We start from the raw sequence: 17,864 nt of genomic DNA, 5'->3' as shown, positions 1-17,864 counted from the left end.
TGTCTTCCTAGATATATATGAAGTATTTTATTATAAATGCTTTATTTTTAACTTTTGGTTTCTATTTGTTCATTATAAATATCTAGGTATTAAATGGACTCTTGTATGTATTAACATTATATCTTACAACATTGGTAAACTCACTGTTTTTCTTCAGATTTTTTAATATGGTAGATTAATTGCATTGATTCTTGCATATTGAAGTAATCTTACTATATTTTCATATTGCACTATAAAAGATAGCATATTTACATCTTTTCTTTTTATTTTGTTTTTTCTGTTTAGATCATATGTTACTTGTATAAGGAAAAGTTAATTCTTTTGTATTGCTTATCTAATATACATAGCAACATTAACAAAAAAGGGAAGTGCTCATCCATTAACTCTCTAAATCAATTATTTTCCCATTTTTTACAGTATTTTAATATAAACCCAGTTGTTTAATTTCATGGTAGATAACATTTAACTACCTTAAATTTAAATACTTAAATTAACTATTCTGCATTCAAAAAGTCCACCAAGCAATAAAATACTTACTTGTCAAACCCTGTTCTTAGACCATTAGTTACTACCAAAGGCCATGATTATTTGGCCTTTTCTAGTGATAAACAAATGCGAAGTGATTCATTATCTTTTTTTTTTTTTAAGGTTATTTATTTTTAAAGATTTATTTATTTATTTATACACGCACTGGGTACAGTCAGAAGCGCGGGAGGGTGAGAGAATTCACCAGAGCTAGAGCGGGAAGCAGAGCAGGCAGAAGGACCGAAGTACACTGCTGAGGGGAGCAGCGGGCGGCAGGAGAGGTCTGCACGCCATGTGGGACCCTCCTCCGGTGGCCGGGGAGCAGCCGGGGATCGAACTGGCGACGCGGAGGCTGCAGGCAGCTTCGCAACCCAGCGCTCAACCGCTGCGCCACCGGGGAGGCCCCGTGATTCATTATCTTTAGCACACAGATGTACTTATTGTACTCCTTTTATTTTTCCCACCACCATCCCTTATATCTCCTTCACCCTTTCTCCCTGCCTCTTAATCTCAGGAACTTCATTTCATTTATTAGTGACAGTGGTTTTGTAAGTATTTTACTTTGTCAAACTGTCTGCTTTGTAAATGTCCAATTTTTATCTTTGTCATTTTGACTTGCTTTACTCCATGTAATTCTCTCAGGCACTTTCCATTTTGCTGTAATGGAAACCTTGGGCAGCATTTTTCTTATAGCTGAATAGTGTTCTACAGTGTGGGTCTCCCACACTCCATAGTGTGGGTCCACTACATCTTCTTGATCTAGTCTTCTACTAATGGGCATTTAGGTTGCTTATGTTTCCACATCTTAATATATTGATGTTTATACTTTAAAAGCCTTTTGTGAAGGATTTTTCCATCTGCATTCATTAGGGATAGTGGCCTGAAACTTGCTTTCCTTGTCCTATCATTGCCTACGTTTTATATCAGGGAGTTCAAAGCAAATTGGAAATTATTCCTTTACCTGTTGGGGTTCAGGCCACAGGTTTTGGCCTGCCTTCTGGGGACCGAGATTCCAGCGTCAGCTGTTTTCAAAGTGGATGGTAGCTATGTGAGAACGCTAGTTCAGGTCTCAAAGCCTTTGATGTTGTATTTAAGGTCAGACTCACACATGAACAGCTCAGGGGTGAGCTCAGAACATTCTTAAATAACTTGATACACTTACTTTGCCTTTCCTCTAGTTCCCTAAGACTTCTTTTATGGCCCTCCAGTCAGTAGCCTTTTAGATGCTACCAGGTACATATAATCTCTGAAATGTATTTATAATGTATTTATTTATTTTGTATTTATAATGTATTTATTATAATGATTATGTATATGTGTGTGTGTGTATATATAAATGCTGACAACACAATACCCACTACCTGGTTGGAAAATTGCAATATGAATTTGAAAACATTGAAGGGGTTGGGTATCTTTCATCACTGAGATGAATGAGGTGACTGAGATGAATAAGAATATTACTGTATCATCCCTTCTTTCCAGAAAATTCTAACTATGATTCCCACTGAAGAAGAGAAGCAGAAAATCCAGGAAGCTCAGCTGGCCAACCCTGACGTGCCCCTGGGCAGTGCCGAGCAGTTCCTCCTCACACTCTCCTCCATCAGCGAGCTCTCAGCTCGACTCCACCTCTGGGCATTCAAAATGGATTATGAAACTACAGAAAAGGTAAACAATTAGGAATAGAGGCAGCCATTCCTGCAGCCCACTGTAGAGAGAGTCAGTTTTTTATGAGAAAGTAGTGAAGTACCATTCCTAAGATAGGGTTGACGGGAATGGTGTGTCCATCCTAAGAGCTCAGCTGTCTACTCATGAGGGGTAATTCTAAAGTGTCTGCCTGGCACCAGCTTCACACTCTTGATTGTGGGTACTAGGTGACATGTTAAAGAAAGATATCAATTAAAGTTTTCTGACTTCATATGCTCATAGTAAAAAATTTGGAAAATAGAAGCACTCCCTAGAAAATGACCTGTGTCTCCCACCTGATGATAATCAACTAAACTGCCACTGCCTGTGGCAATCAGCAGGTCATTGGGTCCCTTTAAAAGAGTATCTTGGTAGAAAGTTGAAAATAGAAGAGATCACATGAGGGTGAGAGGAGAATACAAAGAAAGGGACCTTGACAGTGAAGACATTGGGGACTCGGCTGGAGCAGGGCATAGAAGCAAGCTTCCTCTGGCCTCGGATAATGTGAGTATTTTTGCAGGCTGGGCTGAAGGAACCAGTGGATAGGACAGAGAATGGAAGGTGAGCTGTACTGATAGGAAGTGCCTGGAGGAGACAGACTCCAAGCACAGGTGGAGTGGCTGTGTGGCCTCCATCCTCCTGTGAAGGGCAGAGAGTTGGCAGTGGGTATTTGCGTTCATTCAGGAATAGGGCAGGAATGGAGCCCTAGGACTGCTAAGGTGACCTACCTGGCATGACTTGGTCTCTAAGCTGGTCAGAATGTTTAGGTGACCTTCTCAAGCAAAGTAAGGTCATGTCATGGACTTATCAGATCAGCTTGTTTGGGGATTGGCAGGGCTAGCCTGGTAGAAGGTCTGCTGGAGAGAATGAAGCTGAACCTTCTGACTTTTGGGTATAAGCTATGGGAGAGGACTAGTAAAGGCATGGCAGTGGGGTTCATCAAGCAACAGTAGATAGGGAAGGGGAGACTGAGGCTGTGAGGCCACAGAAAATGCTAGAGGTCAGAGTGGGTGTTACGAAGGCCGTGGGAGTAGTGAGGATGGTGTCTTTCTAGAAAGTAACCAGATAAGAGGTGGCTTGCCACAGAGTGCCTAGAGGGGAGCTAGAAGACAGGGCCAGGGAGGCCACATTTTCTAGCATCTACCTGGAAAGAGAGAGGCAAAGAGGAACACTGTAGGCCAGATACTGAAGGAAACTGCAAAGGAAGAGTGTCGCGGAAGTGAGCTATGGTTGAGGAGAAGTGAAGAGGGTGTGACCCAAGCATCCTTCTTGAGCTTGGTAGATAAGCAGGAACAAGGGAAGACCCCGTTTGTCACCCCAGCACAAGTGTCTGTAGCCACAGGTCTCCACCGGCAAGTTTTTGGGGACCAGACTTTCTCCCTGATCCTTTTGACCCTTTTCCATAACTAGGAGCATGTCTCCACCCATGGGATTGCCTTGTGCTGGGGAGAAATCCACTCCTTCCCTTGTACAAATATGAATAAAGACAAAGTGAAGCCAAGATATACGTTCTTTATCATCTCCTCCTAATGTTTTTTTAACTGAAAGGAAGTGGCAGAACCTCTTTTGGACCTGAAGGAAGGAATAGACCAATTGGAGAACAATAAAACCTTGGGCTTCATCCTGTCTACTCTCTTAGCCATCGGGAACTTTCTAAATGGAACTAATGTAAGTCTTTCCTATCCCTCATCCTCCCACCTTTCCTTGTCATGAAATTCCTGACCCTCATTTGCTGTGGAGATTGTGTCTCTGGCCCCCCAGTGTACAAATGAAAAAACAACTTTCACATTTTTGTGCTGAAAATCTAGGCAGAATTGTGTCCCTAATCTATCTGGGCCTATTTATGGCAACCTGTATCTTACTATAAATAAGAAAACTTAGAAAAATAAGCACACTGTTCCTTAGGAAGCTCTGCTATTCTCAAACCTGACATTGAAGATATTTTCTTCTGTTTTTTTTTTCCCTCTGAATTTATTACTCAACTACTTGTACTTAATTTAATTTATTTGGGCCAAGTAGTCAAAAGTAACAGGGCAAGGGAAAGAAGTACCTGTATACACCCAGATGGCAGAGTCTCAGCCCCATGGCATGCTGATTGGCAGGTGGAGCCCGGGGGCAGTCCATATCAGACCCTGATGGGAATGGGCTGGAGGCTCACGTCATTTCTGTGTACCTGGTCCGTGTGTGATCAGCCGCAGATGATGGACTGTGCCTGAGCAGCTTCCCTCACAGAGGAAACTATGGTGGGCTACCCAGTAGGGTGTTGATTCTAACCATTTGTGCTTCTCTAAGAATCTGCATGAAACTTGTTCTTTTACTTAATGTTCACCAAACAGGCCAAAGCATTTGAATTAAGCTACCTCGAGAAGGTTCCAGAAGTCAAAGACACCGTGCACAAGCAGTCACTTCTCCACCATGTGTGCACCATGGTGGTGGAAAACTTCCCAGACAGCTCTGATCTGTACTCGGAGATTGGGGCCGTCACCAGGTCAGCCAAGGTATGTGTGTGGACAGGGGAGCGGGCTGTGCCTTCCCCTCCCATGCTCGCTCTTTGCGGGTCATCTCTGAGGCACAGGCTCTGTGAAGGAAAACGCCCAAGTGCTGCTGGCATCCCCTGCCCTGGAGCTTATGAATTTGACTTGTTGTATGCCATTTCTAATGGACTTTTAAGATGGTTTTCCCCTCTCAGGTTTGCCATCAGATTCTTTCCTACTGAGAAATATGAGGCAAGCCTATTACCCCAGTACTAACCCCCGGCCACTGCTGAGTGGGGCTAAGCATCAAGCTGCACTCTCCAGCGCATTAAAAATCCCCAGCCCATGTTAAAAAGACATGCTGTAACTATAAGAAAGTTAAAATCAAAATCAATAAAAAACTATGAACCAGAAACACTCTATGGGGGGTAGGGGGCGGGAGGGGAGGGATTGGGGTCAAACTAAGGGGGTTGCAATTGTATGGGGAATATAAAAATAAAATTTATTATTAAAAAAAAAAAAGACATGCTGTGACTCCTCCTATGACTCCCTTGCAGGGAGGTGTGGAACAAGCACACAGGGCACCCTGGCCCATGCTCCCCAACATTGGCCATCACCATGATTTTACACGGAGGGGGCAGTTTTATAGGACTCTAAACAGTACATGGAATTGGCCCCTCTGCTGTGAGCCCTTAAATTTAGTGCAGAGTTAAAATCTTCATGAACTTATGGTTTATTAGAAAAGAGACAGTCTTTTTTTTTATTATAAATTTTATTTTTATATTCCCCATACAATTGCGACCCCCTTATTTTGACCCCAATCCCTCCCCTCCCTGCCTCCCACCCCCCAGAAAAGAGACAGTCTTAATAGCTGGGGACCCAGCTGAACTCACCACAGGAGCATTGCTGGGCCTCAGTAAGCTCAGAGGAATCCCAAATACACCAGAACTGGGAGGTGATGTGAGGGTCTTGGGAGCAACAGGAAACTTAGGGAGAGGGCATGAATAGGGCCCAGCAGCCAGACCAGCATGGAGAAAACTTCTGGAATCACAGCCCAGGTGGCAGAGGGAACAGCAGAAGGACCTTTTGCACTGAGACATGTTGGGTATTGGAGTCTAGTATGAGAAGAGTAGCAGGGGGAGGGCAAGGGGTGGGGAAGGGGCTTTGGTAAGGTTTCCTTCAAGTAGTGCTTCCTCTTTCTGGCTTGCGGGGACCTGGAACTGAGACCCTCCTTGCCTGCCTCAGGAAGGACAGGGTGGCAGGTAGAGCCAGCCTTACAATGGACCTGTCTTGAGGCAGAAATAGGCACAGCCAGCAACCCCAAGCTCTGTGAGCTGACAAAGGGGCTTTTAGAACACCCCCCACCACTGCCGCCGCTGCCAGTTTCACAGACTCTCTTAAGTATTGACTGTGCCAGGCACTGTTTTGAAGTCTTCACAAATATTACTTCAATATCCTAACCAACACAAAAGGCCCCTCTGAGTCTCCCCCCCACCCAAAAGGAGGTCCTCCAGTTGCTGCTCTGACAGCCCCACCAGCACCTTCTCAGAGGGCAGCTTTGTTAGGAATAACTCTATAGGAGACAAAGTCTGCCTGGCTGTCTGGAGCCTCTTCATCTTGGTCCTGTTTCTAAAACCATCCAGAACAAATAGGTTCCCTTTTTACATGTGGTTTTTGTTCTTTCCTAGTGCCTTCCCCTAGAGAGAGCCTGCTTGTGACAAAAGTTGCCCTGGCTTAGGAGTCCTGACAGCAGCTGGGCCCCAAAGTCTGACCTAGGTCTTTCCCAAAAGATGTTTGGTTACTAGTGAGCTGGTCATTAAATGGCTGATCTTGTCCTAAAGATTGGCTGCGCAAGCAAAACTGCAGGTAGCTTCTACCTATTAACCTTGGCAATTATTAATGATGAATTTATTTTTTAAAGATTTATTTATTTTATACAAGAAACGGGGTACAGGCCAGATGCATGGGAGGTGAGAGGATTCACCAGAGACAGAGTGGGGAACAGAACAGGCAGACTGACGAAATACACTACTGAGGGGAGCAGCGGGAGCAACAGGAAAGGTCTGTCACGCCATGTGGGACCCTCGCTGGCCAGCCGGGATCAAACCAACACTGAAAAGGCTGCAGACAGTTTCACAGCACTGTGCTCAACCGCCTGCGCCACCAGGGGAGGCCCTGATGATGAATATTGACCCCAAAACTTGCAGCAAGAGGCCAAGAGGGCATCTACCAGCTCTTCTCAGCCTTTACTCCCAAAGCCATTTTGGGGCTTAATTAAGGGGCCCTTCTGTGCAGTTTAGTACAAACTAAACTGCAGGAGCCCACAGTCCAACTGCACTCATGCCCTGGGCTGTCACACTTTGGGCATCACCCCTGTCACCTCCTAGGAGCAGGTTGCTCTGGCATTGGAAGGAAACTGTCCCACCAGATGTTTGTGGAAATGGATGGAGGTGGGGACCAACTGCCTGGCTACTCCTAGGGGAAGAACAAAGTGACAAGTGATCACTGGCCTCACTCCATGGCTCCAGGGAATACAGGCGGGTAGTAACACAGGTGCTCATTCCTCACATTGTACCTGCTTGTATTACCTGCTTGTGTAACAAATCACCCCAAAAATTAGCCATTTAGCAATGTATTAGTTTCCTAAGGCTGATGTAACAAAGTATCCCAAACTCATTAGCCTAGAAAAACGAGATTTTTTTTTTGTCTCACTGTTATGGAAGCCAATAGTCTGAGATCAAGATATTGGCAGGGTTAATTCCTTTTTTTTTTTTTAAGATTTATTTATTTATGCATATAAGAGCTGGGATACAGGCCCTGTACAGAGGTACAGGGGTAGGGGGTGAGAGGATTCACCAGAGACAAAGTGAGGAACAGAACAGGCAGATTGACTGAAATACACTGCTGAGGGGAGCAGCAGGTGAGACAGGAGAGGTCTGCTGCACCATGTGGGTAACTCCCTAGCCAGCCAGGGATCGAACTCGTGCTGCAGAGGCTGCGGATTGCTTCATAATGCTGTGCTTAACCCCTTGGCCACCAGGGAAGCCCCTGGGTTACTTCCTTTTGAAGGCGAAGTCTGTTCCATAGTTCTCTCCTAGGTCCTGGTGGTTTGCTGGCAATTATTCTGCCTTCATCTTAATGTGGCATTCTTCCTGAGTGTCTGTGTCCAAATTTCCCCTTCTTATAATGACACCTATTATATTGAACTAGAAGTCCACCCTCCTCCAGTATGATCATTCTAATATAACTAATTATATCTGCAACAACCTAATTTCTAAATATTGTCACATTCTGATATAATATACTGGGAGGCAGGAAGTTTGACTTCAATATGTGAATTTTTGAGTGATAAAATTCAACCCGTAAAAGACAATAAGAAATGTTATTTCATGAATGGTTCTGCCTCAGCATCTTTCATGAGATTTCAGTCAAGATGTTTTTAAGGCTGCAGTCACCAGAAGGCTTGAGTGGACCTGAAGAATTTACTCTCATGGTGTTTTTACTCACCTGCTGGCTGTTAACTGAGGTTCCTTCCCCTTTGGGCCACTTCCACAGCTCCTTGAGTTTCTCATTATATAGTAGATGGCCTCCCCTACTAGTTGATGAGAGAGAAAGAACCAGGGCAGAAGCTCTGTCCTTTTTATGACCTAGTATTTATGCTCCATTAATTAGAACCACGTTACTTAAGCTGTCTCACATTCAAAGTGCAGTCAGTATTTACATTTTGAAGGGATACATGTCAAAGAATTTGTGACACTCATTCTGTGTGTTTCCCCACCACAACCCTCTCCTCCCTGCCTGAGTTGTCCCACAGCATCCCAGACTACCTTGATAAGGCAAGACGTTACAGCCTTTATGTCTCCCTACACACAGAAGGTGGCCCATGTGGAGCAGTTCTCGGGAGAGAACTTTCTGGTGAGAGCAGACCAGGCCAGCTCTCTCCCTGAGATGGAATTTGTTAGGACCAAGCCTAGGCTTAAGTCGTAATGGTTAGGAACTGAAGCAAATAGAGCTTTGGTTTCAAGTCCCAGTTCCACCACTTCCCATTGGGCATCTCATAGGTTACTTAACCTCACTAGGCCATCAGTTTCTCCCCTCTGAAGTGGAACTAGTGACAGAATCTGAGGATGTGAAGACTCCGCTCATGTGCACCAGCTGAGACAGTCTTCCAACCCTCTCAAATGATGCAGCATTAAGTCAAACGCTCAACTGCTTTTCATTAAAAGTTCCCCACCTGTTTGGCAGTGAGGTTACTTCTACTCCTACCTTAGAAGCTCAGATTTCTCTCTTCTCTGAAAGACCATCTCTCCTATCATATCTGCCTACCCACGCCATGCTCACTGCAGTGCTGAACCAGCATCATCTGGTTAGACTACACAAAGCTATGGGGTACATGTGTTTAAGATGAACTGAAGTCATTAGATGTATTAAAGTGTTTAAAATTATTGTGGATCAAGGTCACTGCCAGATGCCAGTGAGGACAGATTCAGAGAGTTGTAGTTAGACCTATTACAACTGGCTTTAAATCTCCTGGACCTCCTAGACATTACTTGTCAATCCCCAGTCATCTGGATCCTTTTCTGAACTTATTCTTTGAACTATTTTATCCTTTTCTAAATTTACATGTGTTATCCCCTCAGCTGAATGCCAGATTTCCCCCTCAACTCCATTGTCTCTTTGGAAAGTGAAGCCTTTTTTAATCTGGACAGAGGATTCTCTTAGTTGTAGACAAACCATTTTGTTCAAAGACCCATGAACTCCTTGCTTGCCTGAATCTCAGCATTCTGCGTAATCTTGTCTTCTCTTTTTTGGCTCTTTAGCACCCATGAAATTCAGGACATGTGATGTCTTGCCTGGAATGCTGGGTATTCTCTTTAAGGCTCAGCATATCTTCATCCTGTCTGGTGACAGATCCTCTCACAGAATTGACCTGTTTTTAATTTGACCATTCCATTCTCTTTCTGACTGGAAGTCTGAGCCACCTCAGCAAGTCTCCTTGGGCTCATATCCGGTCACTTGTAACCTTGTAACCACAGTCAGTGGCATCTAAGCAATGGCAACTCACTCCCACACATTTTCTCTTACCTCTTCAGACTGGCTCTTCTCTCCCACCATCTCTGCTGCCTCCCTTCAGCTCATTGTTTATTTGTCTCTTCCCTCCCTCCTAGCTTTCTCGGTTTCTTCCTCCACCTCTTCTGCTGCTGATCCTACATCTCCCTTCATTAAATACCTTCAAGTGTATCTTTTCCACACTGATCCTCTGGCTCACACAAATTTTAGTCTAGAAACTTTACAAAAGCATTATATTAAAAAGTCACATCTCAGGCTACTTCAAATCAACCCAAACTATTCCCAGTTCCCTGAAGGTCACATTGATTCTTTGTGCTCATGGTTTACATCTGCTGGCAGGACCACATGCCCCCACAGCACATACATATATACCTAGACACACATCCACATTTGCACTCACCTGGTGGGTCCTGTGTGTCCTTAGTGCTTGGTACTCACCTGTTTATATGATGATCCCCCTTGAGAATCGCAGGTTGCTCAACATTTGTCCTTAGAACCTGGACTGAAAACTGGCGAGCACTAGCTTCTCCATTGGGGTTGGTTGAATGAGTAAGTGGGTAGATAAATAATATAATTTGTCACACAGTTTAAAAGAGATGATGGGGAAGAGAAACTGGCTGCCCCTTAGCTGGCCCTGGCATATCGGAGCCATCCATGTATGGCTGTGGTGAGTTCCTCCAACCTTACATGAAATATCATCTCTGAGAAAGAGAGCACTCTGAAAAAATTTATGAGACATCTGCTCAGTTCATCTTGTACTAGGCTTCCTTGATATCATGTTTTAATTTACAGTTCCCGAAGACTTTTCTAAGATTTCTTTCCAAATAATAAAAAAGAGGTGATACTTGTGTTGGGTTCATTTGGAGAACAGTTTCAATAATAATTTGATGTCAAGATAATGACAAATACACATGTGAATAATTTTTGGGCCATAAATATGTTTGTATTTCAAGATGTAAATTTGGTTTTGATGTTTATTTCTTCCCAGAGGCAGTTTGGTTTCCTGGTTCAGGTTGGTGTCCGGTTATTTCAGTGCATTTGCAATGTTCTCTCTCTGATTTTCAGGTTGACTTTGATCAACTTCAGGATAATTTATGTCAGATGGAGAGAAGATGCAAGGCTTCATGGGATCACCTTAAGGCAATTGCAAAACATGAAATGAAACCAGTTTTAAAACAACGAATGTCCGAGTTCCTAAAAGACTGTGCAGAACGAATTATCATCTTAAAGATTGTCCATAGAAGAATAATCAACAGGTCAGTGGGTGGAGGAACTTATAGAAATATCCATTAAATGGCATGTTGAAAATACTTTGCACCTGAAGGTTAAAGGGACAAAAGTTGTTCTGTAAATTCGGGATACGTGGTAAGTACACCTTTGACGCACAAGCTTCATTTTTCTTATGCACATGACAGTAATATAATGCCATTGACTCTTGAGATTGGAAAGAATCTCAGAGAAAATGTCATCCCCAAATCCTACTTAGTCGGAAATTGCATCAGACAAATGGAGCCCTGAATCTCTTGAGCCTGCTTCTACAGGGAGCTACAAGAGTGCTCTTCCCTGCATACAGCTCAACTTATTAGAAATGTTTCTCCTCTATATCATCTGTAGTCTGCCTCTGAGGCCTCTCATTCATTGTTTCTCTGATGGTGGCTCTGTGCAGCACCCTGCCTGGAAGAGGCTGAGGTCCCACCCCAGGTGCTGTCCATTGGACCATCCACAGAGTCACAGAATGTGGGAAACACAGGACAGATATGTCAGACCTACTTGCCTACACCTGTGAGCCCTCTATGTAAACCTGATGAAAGCAGGAATATCTGGGCTTCTTTCATCTGTAAGTGGCGGCAATACTGGGACTAGAACCTTGGCTCTTCCAGCTTCCTAAGCAAAGATATTTCCTCCCATCCACCAACGCTTTCTTTTCCTTTGCTTGTCACAGAGTATGGTTTTAGGTCCCTCATTCTGGCCTCTAGGGTCTGTGTGCTCAATCCTGGGCTATTAGCTTGGTGAGCACATGTGCAGGTCTATAGGCTGTGGTCTACTTGGAGCAGGTGGCTGATGCCAGCCCTTCGGAAACAGGCCTCCCTGCAGTTCTGTTCAGGTAGTCTTCCCAGCAATCTCAGACTGAGCTGGGGCCATCTCAGCCACAGGCTGTTCCAGAGATCTGCTCCTCCAGCAATTCCCATTCCTGCGCTTGGAACCTTTATCATTAATTTTTAACAAAGGGGTGGTATTTTCATTTATCCCTGTACATTTATTTTTTATTCTTTTCATCTCTCTTGCCTTCCTTTCCCCTCGCTCCTTTCATCTTCTTTCCTTCCTTTGCCTTCCCTGAACTCAGACCTTTTAGGAACCTGATGTGTGTGTGTGTTTGTGTGTGTATGTGTGTACACGTATGTACCCTCTCTCCCCTATGTCATTTCCTGCTTTTGGTAAATATACCTCCTGGGTCTTGATGCAGACTGAGAAGGGGGGGGGTGGTCTTTAGAGGAATAAAGAACAGAATCTTGCCTCTAGGTTGACAACTATCCATTCATTAGCACTTTTGGAATTTGGTTGCTTGACCTAAACCTTAAACCTGCCTCCCTGTGCTTCATCTAGACCTCACATCTGCCCTCTGGGTAAGAAGATCTCAGAGATTTTTGTCAAATTTCTTACTGAACTAAAGTACACTGTGCTTTTAACATGGTTAAAGAGGGACGGCAGGGAATGTGAGCTGCTTTGGCCCTCCATGCTTTGTATGATACAAGCGATTTCCAACTTAAAAAACTACTCAAATAAACAAATAGTTTCCATTTGAAATGTCTTGAAACTTGAGCAGTTTTACAAAAGTCTTGTAAAGCTATTATGCCTGGTCACAGTAACCACTTAATCCCAGACAGATAAAAATTCATTCTGTGGATACCTCTGTTCCTTAGGGTATAATGCGTGTGTGTGTGTGTGTGTGTGTGTATGTGTGTGTGTATGTGTACATGTGTGTGTGTGTGTATATATATATATATATATATATATGCATATGTGCATTCTCCTTGGTAAGCTGGTCAAATGACGATTGCTCTTAGGTGACCCGAATCCCAGCCTACACTCCCTATTGGCCACCCAGTGGGGATGACCACAGTGAGCCAAGAATTCATTGACATCATGGTGGGTAGTGAAAGGGTCATGGTGCAGAGGCAGGGAAGCTCCAGGTAGTGGCCCAGCCGAAGTATTTAAACCACACAACCCTGGGTTCAAATGAAGTCATGAGCAGGAGCCCCATCTCGCCCCATACCTAGAACTGATTAAAGCAGGATTAACCATGAAAGGGACATGAGAGACTCAGAGCCTCAGTGGTTTGTCTTTCCCTCCTTTGCTACCAAGATTCCCAGGAGCCTAGGACTGCTGAGATCTAACTTGTTCCCATTTCACAGTGAGAGACTGAGACCCAGAAAGGAGAAAAACCTTAGTTTGTAATCATTCACTGGATGACAGGCGATGCCTAGCAGATAAACCTAAATATAGGACTTCACATCAGAAAGTCGCAAATAGGTAAACTTTTATCTTTTTTTTTTCACCCCATGCAACTGTGTAATCAGGGATCCACTTAACAGGGCACTTTTTTAAAAGCAGCAGTGGTTACACAGATGTTGCTCCATGACACTCGAGGTGTAAGGTCTCAAACCTCCACAGGTGACAAAGTGGCATATGGATTCTCAGAACACCTAGACCTCCACAGCAGCTGAACTGTTTCATGTTCCCACTATTTTCTACTACCTTACCAGCACCTGTCATTGTCTGTCTGTATTTTAGCTATCCTTGTGAGTGTGAAATGGGCATTGACTTGTGGTCCTCTAATGGCTTAAGATGTTAAGCATCTTTTCATGTGCTTATTGCTTATCTGCATTTTTTTTTGAGAAGTAGCTCATTAAATCCATTGTCCATTTTTCATCTCTTTAAGTGTAGGGGGGATGCAAGATTTCTCTATATGTTCTGGGTACAAATCCCTTATCAAACATATAACTTACAAATATATTCTCCCATTCTGCAGGTTATATTTTTCTCTTGATGTCCTTTGATGCACAAAAGATTTTCATTTTGATGAAATTTCAATTTATCTGTTTTCTTTGTTTCTTATGCTTCTTTTGATATATATCTAAGAAATCATTGCCTAATTCAAAGTCATGAACATTTATGCATTATGTGTTCTCTTGGCAGTTTCAGCTAGCATGTTTGGCTTTAAACAGCATTTTTCAGGGCCTCCCCGGTGGCGCAGCAGTTGAGCACTGGGTTGCGAAATTGCCCGCAGCCTCTGCAACGCCAGTTCGATCCCTGGCCACTGGCAAGGATCCCACATGGCGCACAGACCCCTCCTGCCGCGCCCGCTGCTCCCCTCAGCATTGTGCTTCATCAGTCTGTCTATTCTGTTCCCCGCTCTGGCTCTGGTGAATTCTCTCACCCTCCCGCGCTTCTGACTGTACCTAGTGCTTGTATAAATAAATAAATAAATCTTTAAAAATTAATAAATAAACAGCATTTTTCAGACCCCTTAAAGACATGTTTTATGCTTCACTTTATTACTCTTCACAGAAAGAATAAGTTCCTCATTTGGGAAACAATCTGACCCCTATTCAAACCATACAAATTAGAGTGACCAGAACCAAAAGTTTTTACCTACAAATAGTGGTATCATTTATATAATATTGTTAATTCTTTGTAAAATTTCCCTCTGTCTCCTTGTAACATTTTTTCATTATCTGGCAACTTAAAATTGGAGACTTGTTTACTTATTTCGTTTATTTAAAAAAAAATAAGTGGAGCCCAATAAAGTTTAATATATAAATTAAATAGCTAGGAAAGATTGAGAAAGAAATCTACTTGTGTAGTTTGGTGTGTACTAATTTAATTATGATATTCAAGAAAATATTTTTTCTTAGTGAAAAAGTTTTCTGTGAAGGCTCTGTAAGTAACCTTATAATTATTTTTATGGACCATCCTTTAACATGATGCAACACATTTATGTCTATTCTAAATATTCACTAAAGCAGGTTCCTGTGGAATTGCTAGGCAACATTTCTTTATTCCTTATTTAGTTCTTATATAACCTAGAAAGTGTGCGATATTTTCCTGACAATAACAATTTCTCATTTTTCTTACAAAACTTTTATATGTCCATTTTAGAAAAACATTAAAAGACAGATAGACAAAAAGGAATCACTAATTAATTTGAAATTCTACCACACGGATATAACTTCCATCAATGAGAAAGTGACTTGAATTTGACTCCTGCTTGCATATTCACTTGAGAAAACTCTTCAACCTCAAAGCCCAGAATGAAGAACAATATTGTTGACTGATTGGTTTTTTACTGTTTTTTTTTTTTAATTATTATTTTTATTAAGATAACATTGTTTTATAATGTTACAGGTTCAGAAATAAAAGCTCTCCTATCTCTTCAGGTATATATTACCATATCACCAAGGCACCTAAATATAGTCCTTCAGAGTTCAGAGTCCAAATTATAAAAATATTTCCCTATTTTTTTCATATAATCTGCAAGTTCTTAGTCTCAGTTTTATGTATTTCCAGACTATTTTTCTTGATAGTTGATTTTTGTTCCTTAAAATTGTTGTTTTTCCTTAAAAACTGTTGTTTTCCATTGCAGGTTCCATTCGTTTTTGCTCTTTATGGGCCATCCACCATATGCAATTCGGGAAGTGAACATAAACAAGTTCTGCAGGATCATTAGTGAGTTTGCACTGGAGTATCGCACCACCAGGGAAAGGGTTTTGCAGCAGAAGCAGAAACGGGCCAACCACAGAGAGAGAAATAAGACCAGAGGGAAGATGATCACCGATGTAAGTGTCATAAGATCAATCTCTTTTGTCTTTTATTTTGAAAATATGGGCAGCCATAAACCCTCCCCACAGTTTGGGGGTTGTGCTTCTTTTTTTAACTGAAAAAAAGTTTCCTTTTTCAAAAAGTGCCTACATTTCTGTGAAAATCTGCTGCATAATGAACTAGGAAGCAGGGCATGTAAAATTAAGGACATGTGGCTGATGGAAGAACTTGTAATCTATGTTGCTGTATTATATGATGCTGAAGATAGTGAATGCTTGATTCCATTTTCAGCCTCTGTGATGTGGGGAAAATTGGAAGAGAAGGAAAAAATGTTAAAACAATGCCACTTAGCATAGAAGAAAAATTATTAATTTAGGAATTGGCTTAGGATTTGAATCATCATAACAATGCTGTGTGACCTGTCTGTTGACACATAGACCATCCTTCTAGGCATTTGGATAGAGAAATAATGGATGTGATTGCTCAAAGACATAACAGATGGGCTCTGGCAATCCCTTGAGTCACACAATATCAAGATGGAAAGGGATCCCAGAGGACAGTGAGTTAGCAGCAGTTCCCTACAGTCCCTGTGGGACCATGCTCAACTTGCATGCCTCTGCTTCTCCTGAGCGCTTCCCCCATCTCTCCTTCATCAGCTCTGAGCCCACCTGGGCCTCAGGTGCAGTGGGCATTCAGATGGGAGGTGCTTAAGTGGATGGGGAAGGAATGTGTGGAAAATGCGGAGACATGGACACACCACAAAGGTGCCTTTTTCTGATGTGCCTTCATGAAACTTATCCCTTCTGTATATAGATATTTGAGAAGTGTATTGGCTCTCAGTGACACAGGTAATGTACTAAGTAAAGGATTAAGACACAGGGAATGCTGTCTTCCTCTGAGGGTCACAAGCCTTGACTGGATTCAAGTCAGGAGGATTTCACTGGGGGAGAATAAAGTCCATTAAGAAGACCTCAGTCGGGCTGCTTCTGTACCCAGATGGGTATCCATATTGTAGGAGAAACAGAGTCCCAACTGCTTCTGTATTTCCTAGGGGTTGACCTTCATGGAGACTAGATGCATTATCTTATAAATTTTATTGTAATTAAAGGCAATTATGGGAATCAGGGACTTGAGCCCCTCACCACTCACTCCACTCAGACCCCTTGTTTCTTTGGAATTTCCAGGACCCTTAAGGGGGGATCAGCTCACCCTTCTGTAGCAAGGGCCTTTTCTACAGCCTCCTGGCAGTTCTAAGTGCCAGTGACATCTGCTGGGTCTTGCCATTACCTTTCCTGAAGCCTGTGAGCCTCCAGGAGGCAGCTCAGGAAGCTAACTGAATCCACTTGCACGACTATGGCCCACATTTTATACCAAAATGTTATTTTTAAAAGTTTTAAAAGGGAATTGCTTATTTTCATGGAAATGAGACACATTGGAGAGTGAAGAATACAAGCCCAATATGCTTATAATTATGAAAACACATCAAAATTTCTTGCCAAATTCCTGAGATTTTTTCAGATCCCACTAATTTTAAAATTCTGTCCTCTGAAAGCATTCAGCTTTCCTATTTATAAACATGGATAAATGTGTCTAGAGTTTGATTCAAAAGTATTTAAATTCCCATTAAATTCTGGACAGTACAGGCTTTTGGGTTCATCCTCTAACATGAGTCCCTGTTTTTAGTGAGTCAAGTGGCATAATTCATGTGGAAAGATCGCCATCTGCTGGACAGCCAGACTATGGTCACTTAAGTCAGCACAACTTCAAGTTTCCCCAAACCTCAACTCCCATTGTATGCCCAGCACTGCACTGAGCACTTATAGCCCCAGGATATCACGATCTACTTAGAAAAACAACATATACACAACTTAAACCATTGGGCACAAAAACTGGCGGTAGATTACATTAGCTCTGAAAGCAGCTGTTAGAGAAAAAAATGTGTATTTTTTAATTTACATGTGGGGAAAAATTAAGATGGACATGGTAGCAATTAAAACAGAGATGATTTTAGGAAGAAAACTTATTTTCTAAGAGAGAAATCTGAGTAAATCTGAAGACTCCATATTTAGGGGCAGTCTCCTATCTGCTGGTTGTGCTTCTCCCTCCCCCTCTTTCTTTGCTGCTGAATATGCAAAAGGTCTCCTTTCTTGTACCAGGAGACCCCTCCAGGAAAAAGTCAGTGAGAAGCCAAGTAATTTCTGATCTTTATATCAGAAACTGGTTCTAAGTAACAGGTATTTTGCAATTGTTGAGTGCAGTGTTTTTAATATGACAACTTAATGTTAGATTAAG

At 42.5% G+C, this 17,864-nt stretch overlaps 1 protein-coding gene across 9 annotated transcripts in view; it reads left to right on the top strand.

Moving 5' to 3' along the window:
• The window catches only part of FHOD3 (formin homology 2 domain containing 3), a 408,106-nt gene that overhangs the window by 373,815 nt on the left and 16,427 nt on the right, over positions 1–17,864 (top strand). For all 9 annotated transcript variants that reach the window (XM_054694089.1, XM_054694088.1, XM_054694093.1 and 6 more), the window contains 5 exons: positions 2,008–2,190; positions 3,757–3,876; positions 4,545–4,706; positions 10,818–11,008; positions 15,397–15,589. In XM_054694089.1, coding sequence (XP_054550064.1) covers positions 2,008–2,190; positions 3,757–3,876; positions 4,545–4,706; positions 10,818–11,008; positions 15,397–15,589 — 849 coding nt within the window. The remainder of the gene's footprint in view (positions 1–2,007; positions 2,191–3,756; positions 3,877–4,544; positions 4,707–10,817; positions 11,009–15,396; positions 15,590–17,864) is intronic.

The sequence above is a fragment of the Talpa occidentalis genome, unplaced genomic scaffold (assembly GCF_014898055.3).
Source record: "Talpa occidentalis isolate TD23 unplaced genomic scaffold, MPIMG_talOcc4v2.1 talOcc4.13, whole genome shotgun sequence".
NCBI classification, from domain to species: domain Eukaryota; kingdom Metazoa; phylum Chordata; class Mammalia; order Eulipotyphla; family Talpidae; genus Talpa; species Talpa occidentalis.
Note: the sequence above shows the minus strand (reverse complement) of the source record. Positions and strands in the feature narration are given on the sequence as shown.